Below are 15,621 nucleotides of genomic sequence, written 5' to 3'. Positions count from 1 at the left end.
TTAAAAAAATATGTGAAAATGCATGCATTTTCACATTAACATTCGCATACAAACGCAAACGAATTTGTATCATATGCAAATTCGTTTACAAATTTTACACAACGCCCTTAGAAGTTGTATTCTGCCAGGAAAAATTTTATGACTGTATTCACTTATCAGTGATGTTTACTTTATTCCCGACAAGGTACAGACAAAACAGAAGCTGTCACTTCCATGCCTAGAAATTAACCCTTTCAGGCAGCAAAGTAAAACAAGAACAGCCTGGGTATTAATGTTTTGTACTGTATATACACGTTTATCTCATCACGTCACATAATGCCTCAGGTCCACTTTAAAGGCGAAGCACACTATTTTGAAACCTTGTCATCCTCTCTGCAGCAGTCAATTGGAAAAATGAGGCTGCAAAGAGTCCTGACAAGTGCTTATGCTGCTGTGCTTCTGCCCCCTGGAGGCTGACTGCAGATATCCAGAGCTCAGGAACACTCATTACAAGGATGATATAGCTCTCCAAGACAAAGCCACAACTCACCTGACCTATCTGAATGTGAACCTCGCTGACCGAATGAGAGAAGCAGCCTATGATTTCCTTTAGCCGGATGAGATGCGCCTCTTCAATGTCTTGAAATTTCTGAAAATAGAACAGAATGCATTACACAAAATTACAATCTGAATATTATGGTAGGCACACACAATGCCATGTTGTGTTAGATAGATGGTTCGATAGAGCATGTTATTTTCCATCGTTTTTCTGATCGATTTCTCATAGAAGTGAATGGAAATAGATAGGAAAAGATAACAGAATTGAATCGGAGAATCGGAAAATCGAATCAGAAATCGATCAGACGGAAAATCCAGGGCTGTGGAGTCGGAGTCGTGGAGTCGGAGTCGTGGAGTCGGGCAATTTTGGGTGCCTGGAGTCGGGAACAAATGCACCGACTCCGGATCCTAATGAATTTGTAACTGTAATTAAAATAGAAAATATGATAAAATGTTCTATTTCTCAGATAATAGTCAATAAAAATAATGTATATATACAGTATATATACAGTAATAGCTGTGCTTAGTCCACAAAAATGAAATAAACCAATCAAAATTAGTTACTTGTGCTGCTTCAATAAAGCAGTCCCAATATTTTTAAGGTCAGATATACATATCTGATTGTGACTGTATATATGATGTGTACACAGGAATCTCTTATATATACTAAATAACATCTATGCTGTAAGAATAAAGCCTGATGTGTAGCTGTGTCACTAATAGAGATGGTCAATGACATGGAAATAATTCTGCATTGATGCTGATTTCTGCAAATGTATGCACTCCCTTTGCTGATGAAATCAAATAAATTGATATGTTGTTAAAATTTGGTTTGGTGACTACAAATTAAAGGGTACCTGAGACGGATGAAAAGTAAAGTTTTATACATACCTGGGGCTTCCTCCAGCCCCCTTCAGGCTAATCAGTCCCTCGCTGTCCTCCACCACCCGGATCTTCTGCTAGGAGTCCTGGTAATTCAGCCAGTCAGCGCTGTCCGGCCGCATGCCGCTCCCACAGCCAGGAACATTCTGCACCTGCGCAATAGTGCTGCACAGGTGTAGTATGCTCCTGGCGGCAGAGTGTGTGCATGCGCACTACGCCCGACTGGCTCAAGTACCTGGACTCATAGCAGAAGATCCAGGTGGTGGAGGAGGACAACGAGGGACCGATTATCCTGAAGGCGGCTGGAGGAAGCCCCAGGTATGTATAAAACTTTAATTTCATCTGTCTCAGGTTTACTTTGTTACACAGTAGTACTATACTCTACATATGCACTCCCCACAGAGCTGCAGGGAATCCACTGAGAATGCTGTGCACATTGAACACAGAGGTGTTGTCTGTCACCCATAAACCTTGTTCAGATTGTGCATGAAGAATGTGTAATAGAGGAAGAATCTCCTCATTCCCCTGCAGAGTACCTGCACATCATTCTTACATGTACCCACAGTCACATTGCCTAGGGCCTGATAGATGTTCTTTGTTCCGGTCTGTACCTTTTACAAGTACTCTTACCAAGGACTAGTTTTAGTCTAAAGGGAATAAATATAGTAGTCTACATATCCTTCTCACTTCAGTTGTCTTGTAAAATTCCTAAGCGTTGGTAGTTAAGAGACGAATTTCATGTTACATACTTTTAATCAACAAAATTGTAATATGCAAATTAGAGGAGTCGGAGTCGAGGAGTCGGAGGAATCCTAAACTGAGGAGTCGGAGTCGGTGGATTTTTGGACCGACTCCACAGCCCTGGGAAAATCGACCAAAAACGCATCGTGTGTACCCAGCATCATGCTGGGAATACACCATAAGTTTTTTCAACAGATAGATGGTTCAATAGATAATGTCCGACATGTCCGGTCTTATTTTCGATAGTTTTTCTGATCAATTTCTCTTAGAAGTGAATGGAAATTGATAAGAAAAAATAAGAAAACGATCGGAAAAATAATTGGAAAATTGATTAAAAATAAGATCGGACAGTAAATCGACAGAAAACTGTAAGGTGTGTACTAGGCATAACTTAACTGTAAATAGCACCATGCATAATAAAGCACCTGCTGAATAACCGTGAAAATTAGAAAACCACTGGAAATCACTCAATCAGAATTAGTTTTCCAAAACGAAACTTGTAAAAGGGCTGTTTCACACCAAAGGTAATTCCACAGAGATGAGCAAAGCGCAGTGCTACCTAAGGTAAGCACAGAGGTATGTTGATGCTGGATCCACATACCTCTCTGCATTGTGCGTACATCTCTGTAGAAAATGCCTCAATGCTATAGGGCTTTCTATGGTGCAGGTTCCGGTTTGCACATAGGGGACTGCAGCCCCTATTGTGTTGGAGGGTTTTTTGTGAGGAGTATTTTTCATTGGGTACTCTGGTTTTATGGGATATTTGTATTTATTTTATGTTTGATATATGGGATTTACATGAATAAAGTTTTCTATCTTTTTCATGCACCCAAGAGCCAATTCTCATTTTTTATTTTCTTGGTCTGCATACATCTCATTCCCCTGCTCCCTGTAATCACTCCTTGAAATATCTGACTTTCGACTAAAGTCACATTTTCAGACAGGAAGAGGCAGGCTTGCTGTAATGTTCCCTCCTATCACCCTCCCATTCACTCCCCTTAAAGGGAGCCTGCAGCGAGAGACATATGGAAACTGCCATATGTATTTTCTTTTAAACAATACCAGTTGCCTGGCTATCCTGCTGATGTCTTTGGCTTCAGTGGTGACTGAATCCCACACCTGAATCAAGCGTACGGCAAATCCAGTCAGACTTCAGTCAGAGCACCTGATCTGCATGCTTGTTGAGGGGCTGGGGCTAAAAGTATTGGCAGAGGCTTAGGAGGACAGTCAAGCAACAAGTATTGAGCAAAAGGAAATAAATATGGCAGCCTCCATATGCCTCTCCCTTCAGGTTCCCTTAACCACTTGCCGACCGCGCACTCATAACGCGCGTCGGCAAAGTGGTAGCTGCAGGACCAGTGACGCACATCTGCGTCGCCGGCTGCAGGCTAATTAATCAGGAAACAGCCGCTCGCGCGAGCGGCTGTTTCCTGTCATTTCAGTAGCCGATACCCCCTTTTACATGAGAAATCTATTCCTTTTCACAGACCATCAGGGGGCGCTGTATGGCTGATATTGAGGTGAAACACCTCCCACAAAGAAATTCTGAGTATGTACTCTTGGCAGTTTCCTGTCTGTGAACCTCATTGCATTTTGGGAAATAGCTGTTTACAGCTGTTTCCAACTGCCAAAAAAGCAAGCAGCAGCTACATCACCTGCCCACAGTAAAAATGTCATCATGTAATAAATGTCAGCATGTAAATCAGGGATTTAAAAGATTACACTGGGCAAACACTGAGTAAATCATTTATACATAATTATTGTAAAAATGAAGCACTTTTTTATTACACCATTTTCACTGGAGTTCCTCTTTAAAGAGGTGGAAATGGGAGGGCAATAGGAGGGATCACCACATCAAGATTGCTTCTTCCTCTCTGAAGAGTTGACTTTCACCAAAAGCCAGATGTGGACCCAGCATCAACATACTTCTGTGCTTACCTTATTGTTAAACTAAAGTGCTAGTATATTACAGCGCACTGTACAATAGATCGTGGAAGAGACATAAAAAAACATAGTAACCAAGCAGCTCGGAGTGACCCAAACCACTAGGAATATATAGGGGGATAAAAGAGACCGAAAAGCGCTCCTACTAAAAAAAGCAAAGCTTGGTGTAATTCAGCTATAAGTGAACATTTGTGGTTACCCACAATGCACCACTACTGAATATGCAAATTATCTCTTTTTGTCCCTGTAAGCCAGACAAGCATCCAGAACCGCTGGTGTACAGCAAACCTATAGCTTTAAATATTAATAACCATAAACGCACCTGATTAAAGAGACTAAACACAAATATACCCTAATAGAAAAGTATAAAACTTAGCTTTTATTAAAGTTGCATTAAAACATTATCATATTTGCTGGCTATTTTGTCAGTTGTGAAAAAAAGTGGACTGGAGGAATCAAGGTTCTGGGTCAGAAGACCATCCTCCTAGTTCACACTAGTAAACATTATAAACCCCACTCCAAACTTTACTAGTGTGAACTAGAAGGATAGTCTTCTGACCAAGAACCTTAATTCCTCCAGTCCACTTTTTTCACAACTGACAAAATAGCCAGCAAATATGATAATGTTTTAATGCAACTTTAATAAAAGCTAAGTTTTATACTTTTCTATTAGGGTATATTTTTGTTTAGCTTTAAATATTACACAGCCACACCAACCCCATATGTAGACAGCCTGTTTCAATCCCTGCCATGTACTGTATATTCTGGCGCATAAGACTACTTTTTAACCCTTGAAAATCTTCTGAAAAGCCAGGGGTCGTCTTATATGCCAGGTGTCATTGATGCCGGGTGATACGCCCTATCCTGTTACCGACTCTCAGATCTCGCTGCTGAGGACTGTAGTGAAGCGGCGCTGGCGCACATGTGTGCGATCTGTGAGGCGGAGAAGGCGGTAAATAGGTTAGAAGGGTGGGCCAGAATTGTGAAAGAGGCATGTTTTATGGGCACAGTGCAATCTATTCTTCCATACCGCTCTGATAAACAGGTAGACAGGGAGAACTGACCAATCCACTTATGGACAGGGAGAGTTGACCAATCCAAACAGTCAATCGCCTATATACTGTTATATACTGGGTACCACATACAGTACAGCACCAGTATCTGTTCATACATAGCACCAGTATATGATTTTTTTTTATTTTTATTTGGTGTGCGTTGGAAGAGGGGTAGTCTTATACGGCGAGTATATCCTAAACTCTATATTTTAACTGGAAAAGTTGGGGGGGTCGTCTTATACGCCGGAATATACGGTACTAATTTCACCAAACATTGCTTATTAGTAGGAGGGCTTTTCTTTTTTTTATCCCCCTATACATTCCTAGTGGTTTGAGTCACCCCGAGCTGCTTGGATACCCTGTTGTACTGGTCCAAGCCCTATCCCATACAGCCTTATCAATCCCTGCCATGTACTGATGAGGGCCAAAAGTCTGAGGCAGGCTGTCTACATGTGGGTTTGTTGTGGCTGTGTAATATTTAAAGCTATAGGCTTACTATACACCAGCAGTTCTGGATGCTTGTCAGGCTTACAGGGGCAAAAAGATAATTTGCATATTCAGTGGTGGCACATTGTGGGTAATCACAAATGTTCACTTATAGTTGAATTATTGCAAATTTCCTTCTGTTTTAAAGGAGTTATCAGGCAAAAGGTAATAAAACAAGCGCTACTTACCCGGGGCTTCCTCCAGCCCCAAGCTCCCAGCATGTCCCTCGCCGCTGCTCCCCGCAGAGCTACTGCGCCTGCACACTCCGCTCCGGTCCACGTGGCGGTGATTGACAGCGCCGCTCGCACAGGTGCAGTACAGGCCGACCTGGAGGTCGCCCTGACGTCATCGCCGAGGACCGGGACGGAGCTGCAGCGAACGGCTACGGGGAGAGCTGCCGCGAGGGACATGTTGGGAGCTTGGGGCTGGAGGAAGCCCCGGTAAGTAGCGCTTGTTTTATTACTTTTTGCTTGATCACTCCTTTAAGAAGGCATATTTCACCATAAAAAAAAAAACATGTTACACATGGGCATAAAGGCATTAAACAATGGTACTCAAAATAGAAATATAACAAACAATAGTGCAATGTAAGGATAAATATAGCAGACGAGTCACTGAGTCCATATGGAGGTAGAGAAGAGCACATGAGGGGAGGAGGGCCTTGTCAAACAGGCTTACAATCTAAGGGCAGCCTTGCACAGATCAGTTGTCCTTTAAACCTCTCCTTGACGGCAGCAGTAAAGTGCAATGTATGGAGTCCTGTAGTGACCCACATTGCAGACACACACAGGGTGGCGGATAGAGGAAGGTGACATTTTTCACAGCTGCACAGCAGGATTATAAACACCCATCGTGTTCCTGTAAAGAGCACTGACGCATGTCTGTTATCTGACGTGTTTCACATTCTCCATTTAGAAAGCTGGGTATATGCATTGCAATTAATGCCTGGAGAGAAAGCATCCCGGTTATAAAAAACAAATTTTCTTTTACTCTGAAAGCAAGCTATTTAAATAGGAATTTAATCATTGTGGATTTTTATCTCAAAATGTTTATTGAAAAGCTGAATTACTGAAATTCCAATAACAACCGTAGTAAATGTTTAAACCTGAATTGTTTGGGATCATTAACGATGAATGGTTAAACAGATGCGTCAATAATGTGACGTTCCAAGCTAGCTATATAAAATAATGAAGTGCAGTGCGACCAGCTCAAAGTACAGTAATGTGCCTATTACAAGAAGTTTTAAATCAGGATGATACCATTTTTTGGCTAACTAAAAAGAACAAGAATAAGCAAGCTTTCGGCCTTGCAGCTTTCGTCGGGCTTAAATCCTGTTTGCTTGCAAGCTGATGGAATAGACAGCTATATACATGCAACATCAGAAGGGGATACATAGATTTTTTTCAAGCATAAATACATGTCATTAAGATGCCTTAAAGGAATACTATCGACCTTAACACATTTCTCTCAGTAGCATAAATCAAAATTGCATTAACAGTCCGTGCAAACACAGCATATCTTTTTGCTGTGCAATGTTTCTTTTTCTTTTAATTTACCTTTTAAACGGATCCCCTGACAAGCTGACGGCGACTGCTAATGGGGCAGCTCATTATGTCAGAGGGGATTCCTTTTTACAGTGCAGTAGTGTATTATACTATTTTCACGGTTCCCCATGCCATTCATTACTATTACTATGTTTCCCCAACACTATTCAGCATGCCAGTCATCTGTCACAGTAGCCTGCTATGAGGAGCGAGAGGCAAACGCTCTCGCTCCTATTCTGCCCAGCCAATACCCCCAGAACCAGACTTCCGTGTGTCGGGCTCGGGCTGCCGCCGCATTAGTTGTTTGTCATCGCTACGCAACGGCAACCATATAAGCTGGAGGAGGGCGCATCATTGCTCCTTCCCTTCGGCTCCTGCTTCTTTGTTTTGCCATAGCATTTCTCTTCCGTAGGAAGATCTAGGTCCAATGCAATTTTAATTTGGCCATAAGAGTTCTGCTTTAAGCACTAGCTATGTTTTCGTCCTCCCCACCAACAACCACTCCCCCCCCCCCCGCCTTTTTTTTACTTTAACTTGCCAAATAGTTTCGTTTAATCACCATAATTGTGCTTCAGTCAACAATAAACATAACTGCAATATGTTCTGCCGACACTAGAGGGCATAACGACACAAGAACTGGCAGGTCTCCTCATCTCCTGGTCTGTCCACCCATAAAACTGTACGATTAACCAGCAGATAACATACTGCTAGGCTAGAGAGGCTTCCACATACTAATGTAACTAATGTAACGGGCTGAAAACCAAACCACCAATATCCAGTTATGTTTATTTTTTCTTTAAGCTGTGCTGAAATTATCTGATCTGTAAACATTAACATCTAAAAGGCAGCATGGCTTCAGGTTCTGGTCACACTGCACTGTCGTGGAATGATACCATGCAATTTATTCCCCAGCCAGCTTCAGGTAGACAATCTGCTGATAATCTCTAGAATGACATATTTTGGAAAATGTGAAGCTGGGGACAGCGCCGTCAGTAACACAATCAGCAGCAAAAAAACTTTCCTAAATCTTTCCACTGAGACGTGCTGAAAAGCAATGGCCCAACGCTGTTCCTGAATGTTAACCATTTCAGCCTGCGTGAATTTTTCACCTTATGCATCAGCGCAATTTTCACCTCCCATTCATTCGCTAATAACTTTATCACTACTTAACACAATTTATTGATCTATATCTTGTTTTTTCCGCCACTAATTAGGCTTTCTTTGGGTGGTACATTTTGTTAATTTTTTTTTTTTTATTAATGCATTTTAACAGGATTGATAAGGAAAAAAAATGGAAAAAATCATTTCTCAGTTTTCGTCCATTATAGCTTTAAAATAATCCACGCTACCATAATTAAAACCTATATTTTATTTGCCCGTTTGTCTCGTTTATGACACCATTTAAATTTTGTCCCTATCACAATGTATGGCGCCAATATTTTATTTGGCAATAAAGGTGCATTTTTTCCATTTTGCGTCCATCACCATTTACAAGCTTATAATTTTAAAAATTTTCGTAGTATACCCCCTCAACATGCATATTTAAAAAGTTCAGACCCTAGGTAACTATTTGTTTTTTGTTTTTTTATTGTAATTTTTTTTCCATAAAATTTTTTATTTGGGTAATATTTTGGGGTGGGAAACAGTTAATTTTGAATCTTATTATAGGTGTACATTTTAATGTAAAATGTATGTTTATGTAGTTTTACTATTTGTCCACGAGATGGCCACCTTGAGTTTATTTTTTCTCCTTGTGCTTCTCAATCACTGGAAGCACAAGGAGGACGGGGAAACTTTTTTTTTTTTGCAGAAAGACTGAAGCCTCTAATAAGAGCGCTTCGGTTTTTCTGCTGGGGACACGGATCGGTGATCGAGAACCATGTTCCCGTTCACTGATCCCAGGGCTACCGGGGGACAGCACAAGAGCACGTCCGCGGGAGTGCGCCGAAGCGCGGCACCACAGCAGAGCAGCCGTCTGGACGTGAGCATCACGTCCAGGCAGCTGAAATGGTTAAACAAGGGAGTATCAGCAGATGTAGCACCAGACACTTCAGATTCCTGTAAGTTGTCAAGCAGTAATGACAATGAAATCTATAGATGCCGTACCATAGTGACTTCACACTGTCGAATGCACTAAACCAGTGGTGCCCAACCTTTTTTTTGCCCGAGGGCCGCACTTCATAACAAGACAAGTTTCGCGGGCCGGAACACATACATACAAAATGTAAATGTAAATCGTTAACATTTGTCTAGTAACAGTGTTGGACATGGTGTTGGAAAAGGAAAGAATGCGGCAAACCAAGAATTGTTGTAGTCACCATTTGATGCCCATTTTCTGGGGTACCTGGGTGTATGTGTAGAGGGTGCAGAGGCTATCTGGGTGATCCCTGCGCCCAGCACAAGTGTTGTGTGAGCTGCAGAGATACTATTCAGCAGAAGCCGGGGTCTCAATTAGTTGTTGCAGCCCAGTGGCGGGTGAAGGTCAGTGTGGAGCAAAGTTTTTTACAGCTTGACCAGCTGGTAAGGTGCGATTGTCGCACACTGTCCTCTGAGATGAGAGGCCGGAGCAGCGGCAAAGCATCTGGGAGAGGAGAGCCGGAGCAAGAATCCGAGCTGAGGAGGAGGATCGGGCATTACGTCATAGCTTTACACAATCCCTCATCCTCCTCCTCAGTACACTTCCGTGGGCCACAAAAGTCAGCCTTAGGTTGGGCAAAGCTGCACTAAACAAAATTCACAGTCCAACCCATCTGCCCATGTTATTCTACTTTACCAAATCACTAGCAGCGTCTGTACAGCGATCACCCCAAAACTGAAGCCCAAACCAAAACAACTTACAATGACAACATTTTTAAGTGTGTTCTAGGTTTAAAAAAACCTGAAAAGGAGGAATATGGAGGCTGCTATCTTTATTCCTTTATAAACAACCCCTATTGCCTGACTTCTGTGCCTTCTGTGTTCTGCCTCTAATACCTTAAAGGAAACCAGAGCTGATAAAATATAAAAGTTTTATACATAGCTAGGGCCTCCTCCAGCCCCATGTGCACGGATCGCTCCCATTCCGCCATTCTCCGCTGTGTGCAGCTCCGGTACCGGGTCCTGTCACTTCAGCCAGTCGCGGCCAGTCTGCACAAGAGAAGTGTGCCCTCTACGTATCTCTCACGTTTATAGTTTATCAGCTCTGGTACACTTTAAGTCGCTAGCCCGGAATGAGCAAAGCAGGTTATTTTGGCGCATGACACTGTCATAGCAGCAATGCTATGCTGCGCGCCCCGTGTAGCGGTAATTTGGGGCTCTGGCGGCTGGCAGACCCCGAATTACATCTCCCCTGAGTTGCAACAACTCAGAGGTGTAATATACTTAACGCCGCCTTGGAGTTTAGCGGCAGCAGGGAGAGCGGTCATTCGGATCTCCCTGCACCAAACTGAGCGGCGCTGACACAGTATGTACTCCGGAATGAGTACACAGATCAGATGCCTTTACTTTGGTCTGACTGCACTGGCTGCATGCTTGTTGCAGGTACGTGACTCAAACAACCAAAAGCTCAGCATGACAGTCAAACAACTGCCATGGTTTATAAGGGGATGAATATGGCAGCCTCTGTGTTCCTCTTACTTCAGTCAGTACATGAATTGACATGTGACACAAAATAAATGTGGGTATACAGTCCCAAAGAACCAGCAATGTTTTCTCACTGTATGGGGTAAGGAACACATACCGTCCTCAGCTTCTATTAACCTTCCTGGCGGTAACCCCGAACGTAGTTCGGGGTGAGCCGCGCAGGAGGTTTTCTCAGGCCCAGCTGGGCCGATCTGCTTAATTTTTTTTTTTTTTTGCTGCACGCAGCTAGCACTTTGCTAGCTGCGTCAGCACACCGATCGCCGCCGCCCCGCGCTCGATCGCCGCTATCCGTCGCCATGGCAACGGGGGAAGCCCTCCAGGAAATCCCGTTCTTTGAACGGGATTTCCTGATCGGAGATCGCCGAAAGCGATCGAAGCGGGCGGGGGGATGCCGCTGAGCAGCGGCTATCATGTAGCGAGCCTTGGGCTCGCTACAGGATTTAAAAAAAAAAAAAAAAGACTCCTATTAGACCTACCGGTAATGGAGTTTCTGATTGTCATCCGGGACAACCTGAGATCCGGTCCCGCCCTGGATCTGTGGAAACACGAATCCAAGAAGATTAAAAGCGCCCGCCCACCCTCCATCCTCAGTGCGTCTGAAAGTATATAAGACTAGAAACACCAAGATGAAGGAAGACATAAAACACCAAAAAAGGTGAATGTACTAGATCCCAGTGATCTTAACTGTAACAAGAAAGGTGCGCAGTCGAGATAGGGAAAGGGTTATAATGTTTGTCCCGGATGACAATCAGAAACTCCATTACCGGTAGGTCTAATAGGAGTCTTTCTCTAATTGTCATCCGGGACAACCTGCGAGATAAACAAGAAAGTCTTTAGAGCAAAAAAAGACTAACCTAGGGAGGGACCACCGCCTGGAGCACCTTTCTGCCAAACGATTGATCTTGTTGAGACAGTACATCCACTCTGTAGTGCTTGATAAAAGTTGATGCACTTGCCCATGTTGCCGCTTGACAAATTTGTTGAATGGTGGCTCCTGCTCTTTCCGCCCAGGATGTAGATAGAGAACGGGTTGAATGAGCCTTAATATTAGGTGGTAAGGGACAATTACTACACTCATATGTTATAGATATGGTCTGTCTAATCCATCTAGCAATGGTCTGTCTGGATGCCTGCTGCCCCTTATTTTTCCCTGAAAATAAGATAAATAGGCTGCTTGACTTTCTAATTTCTCTTGATCTCGAAAGGTATACTAGCAGACCTCTCTTTACGTCCAAACAGTGAAATTCTTCCTCCTTCTGTCCCGAAGGGTTGCCACAAAAGGAAGGAAGAATAATGTCCTGAGACCTATGAAACTCAGAGACTACCTTAGGTAGATAGGCCGGATCAGTCCTGAGCCTGACACTATCAGGGCAAATGATTAGAAAGGGATCTTTGATAGATAACGCCTGTAAATCACTTATACGTCTAGCTGATGTAATTGCGATCAAAAATGCTAATTTCAAGGTAAGGAATTTCATCTCAATCTCTTCAATGGGTTCAAAGGGTGCCTTTGTTAAACACTTGAGGACCAGGGATAAATCCCATTGTGGAAATACTTTCTGTCTTACTGGTGTAGACCTCTGTAGTGCTTTGAAGAAATTCTTTACCAACTCTTCCTGCGCTAGATGCCTATCTAATAGTATTGAAAGTGCTGAACATTGAACCTTAAGGGTACTAAGTGCCAACTTCATGTCTGCACCTTCCTGAAGAAACTCTAAAATTGAACTAGTCAAATTCTGATCTCTAGTTCTAGTTCCACACCAGGCTAGATAAACCTTCCAAACCTTTCGGTATATCTTCTGAGTTACTGGCTTTCTACATTTCATTACAGTGTCAATTACCTTCTCCGAAAGGCCCTTTATTCCTCAAGATTACCCTTTCAGGATCCAGGCGGCCAGTCTGAATAACTGTGGCCTGGGGTGGATGAGAGGGCCCTGGATTAGCAGATCTGGCCGAGCTGGCAGGAGAAAAGGCGGAGCCACTGCCCACCTCCACAGGGTCGCATACCATGGTCGTTTCGGCCATAGTGGAGCTATCAGGATCATGTTCCCTCTCTCCCTTTGAAATTTCCCCAATACCTGAGGTAACAGTACTGTTGGAGGAAATTCATAGGAGAGGTTGAAGTCCCAAGGGAAGCTGAGGGCGTCCAACCCCAGAGATCTCTGGCACCTGTGCAGGGAGAAAAATTCCACTGTCGTGATATTGTCGGAAAATACTAACACGTGCTTCCCTTCTATTAGGGATTGAAAAGATAGAAGTGCTTTCTGCACTGCCAGTAACTCTCTGAAGTTGGACGATTTCTTTGCAATTTGCTGCGTCCAATGCCCCTGAGCATGATGGCCCAACAACGTTGCGCCCCATCCCCAAGAGCTTGCATCTGTAAAGATCTTTATTGGTTCCTCCTGTCTCCAAAGACGTCCTTTGGTTAGATTCTGAGAGTCCAACCACCAGACCAGACTGGACTTCACTACCTCTGGGATAGCTATCTGTGAGTCTAGGGAAAGTTTGGACCTGTCCCAATTTGCCAAAAGCAGAGACTGGAGATCTCTGCCGTGGTGTTGGGCCCAGGTGACCGCTGGAATGGATGCTGAGAACAATCCTAGAACTCGCATGATCTGGCGAAGAGAACTCTTTTGCTGTCTGCATAGCAGATCTACTTCCCCCTGGATCTTTGCAATCTTTTCGGGTGGTAAGTAGATCCTCCTTTCTATCGAATTTATCCTGTATCCTAAAAACACAATCTCCTGTGCTGGATTCAGGGCTGATTTCTTGTAATTTACTAACCATCCCACTTGGGATAGGAGGGAAAACACTGTATCTCTGTGAGCTCTGGCCAGAGCCTCTGTTTCTGCAAACAGGAGGAGATCGTCCAGGTATGGGACAATCGCTATTCCCTGTATCCTGAAAATCTTCATAACCTCTGCTAATATTTTTGTAAATATTCGGGGTGCCGAGGCTATCCCAAAGGGAAGGGCCTGAAATTGGAAATGTCGAATCTGGTCCTGAGACCTGATTGCGAACCTCAAAAACCTCTGATGGCTGGAATAAATGGGAATGTGCAGATATGCGTCGGAAAGATCTATTGACACAAAATATTCCATGCCCTGTAATAGGGCCCTCACTGAATAAATGCTTTCCATCCTGAACTTCTTGTATGTCAGGAATGGGTTGAGAGATTTCAGATTCAGGATGAACCTGAATTCCCCATTTGCCTTCTTTACTAGAAAGACATGGGAGTAGTAACCCTGGAATAATCTCTCCTGGGGTACTGGAATTATAACTTTCTTCTCTAAAAGTTTCAAAATTTCCATCTCCAAACCCCTGGCCTTTTCTGGGTCCTTTGGAGTTGGATTCACAAAATTTCTTTGTGGAGGGAGGCTTGAAAACTGAAGACGATAACCCGTCTTGATTATCTGAAAAACAAAAGGATCGGGATTTAACTTTTCCCATTCGACTTGAAAATAAATTAGCCTCCCTCCAACTGGTAAATCGTCATTTACTCGGCTTGGGGGGCTCCGTCTTTCCGAGAGTGTACCCCCCTTTTCCTTTCCCTTTGGGAAAGGACCACTTCCTCTGCACATTCCTATTTTTTGGAAGGTTAGAGTCCTGTTTCTTGGGAACAAACGGTCTCTTTCCCTTGAAACTCTTCTTTTTGTTAGGAAACTGCTTCCCTTTTTCTGCTGAACGGGATAATACTTCTTCCAGACCAGATCCAAACAAGAGACTACCCTCAAATGGAATAGAACATAATCTGTTCTTTGAGGTCTGGTCCCCTTCCCAGGTCTTCAGCCACACTGCTCTCCTAGCCGAGTTAACGAGAGCCGTAGTGCAAGCTGATACCCGAATCAGTTCCGTAACCGCATCCGCTAAAAAAGCGACGGCTTTAAGGACGACCGGCAAGGACGCCGCATAATCCTTAATCGGAGCACCCTTAGAAATCTGATCAATAAGATTATCCATCCAAATTCTAAGGTTTCGGGAAATACAGGTGGCTGAAATACCTGGGATGAAACCAAAGGCAGCCGATTCCCAAGCTTTTTTGAGAAGCGCATCAATTTTCTTATCCATCACATCCTTGAGGACACCTGCGTCCTCAAAGGATAGATCCGAGTCCTTAGAATATTGGGACAGGGATGCGTCAAGTTTAGGACATTTAGTCCATCTGTCAATTTCTGACTGAGAAAAGGGATACTTTCTCTTTGCTGACTTGGGAACGAACAGCGGCCTCTCAGGATTTTGCCACTGGGAAGTAATAATATCCTGTAAAGTTTTGTGGATAGGAAAAACTCTGCCCGAGGACTGACCTAACCCAAGATACACCTGATCCTGGGGAGTAATTTCCGGAACTGATTCCTTTATTTGTTCCGTGGTATATACTGCCTTAAGTAACTCAGAAGATTCCTCGGGGGAAAACAAAAATCTAGGCGTTTTTACCCTATCATCCCCCTCTGAATCCCCCGACTGAGGCTGCTCTCCCTCCTCCTGGGATACTGACACCTCTTCCCCTTCCTCTTCTCCCTCCTCTTCCTCGTCAGCTCCAAAAATATCAGAAAAGGAGTGATGGGAAGGAGTGCCGGAAAAGGGTCCTGGCAGAGACTCCTTAATTGGCTGCACCAAGGACTCTTTAAATTTTTCTAATGTTAACAGTATCCATAACTTCCTTTAGGATGTTGGGAGTCTGGGAGGCCACAATAGCATCTATGCAAGCCTGACATAAATTTCTTGGGGCTTCTAAGGCTATTTTACTATTACATAAGCTACATCTTTTATATTTAGCTTGAGTGGATGTAGTAGTAGTAGTTTTAGGCTCA

General features: G+C 43.5%; 1 protein-coding gene across 1 annotated transcript in view; it reads right to left on the bottom strand.

The window, feature by feature from the left end:
- The window catches only part of FCHO2 (FCH and mu domain containing endocytic adaptor 2), a 240,335-nt gene that overhangs the window by 121,462 nt on the left and 103,252 nt on the right, over positions 1-15,621 (bottom strand). The window contains exon 7 of the mRNA XM_068248366.1: positions 530-628. Coding sequence (XP_068104467.1) covers positions 530-628 — 99 coding nt within the window. The remainder of the gene's footprint in view (positions 1-529; positions 629-15,621) is intronic.

This window comes from Hyperolius riggenbachi, chromosome 1, assembly GCF_040937935.1.
Source record: "Hyperolius riggenbachi isolate aHypRig1 chromosome 1, aHypRig1.pri, whole genome shotgun sequence".
Lineage (NCBI taxonomy): Eukaryota > Metazoa > Chordata > Amphibia > Anura > Hyperoliidae > Hyperolius > Hyperolius riggenbachi.
The sequence above is the reverse complement of the archived record's forward strand: the minus strand, read 5'-3'. Positions and strand labels throughout refer to the sequence as shown.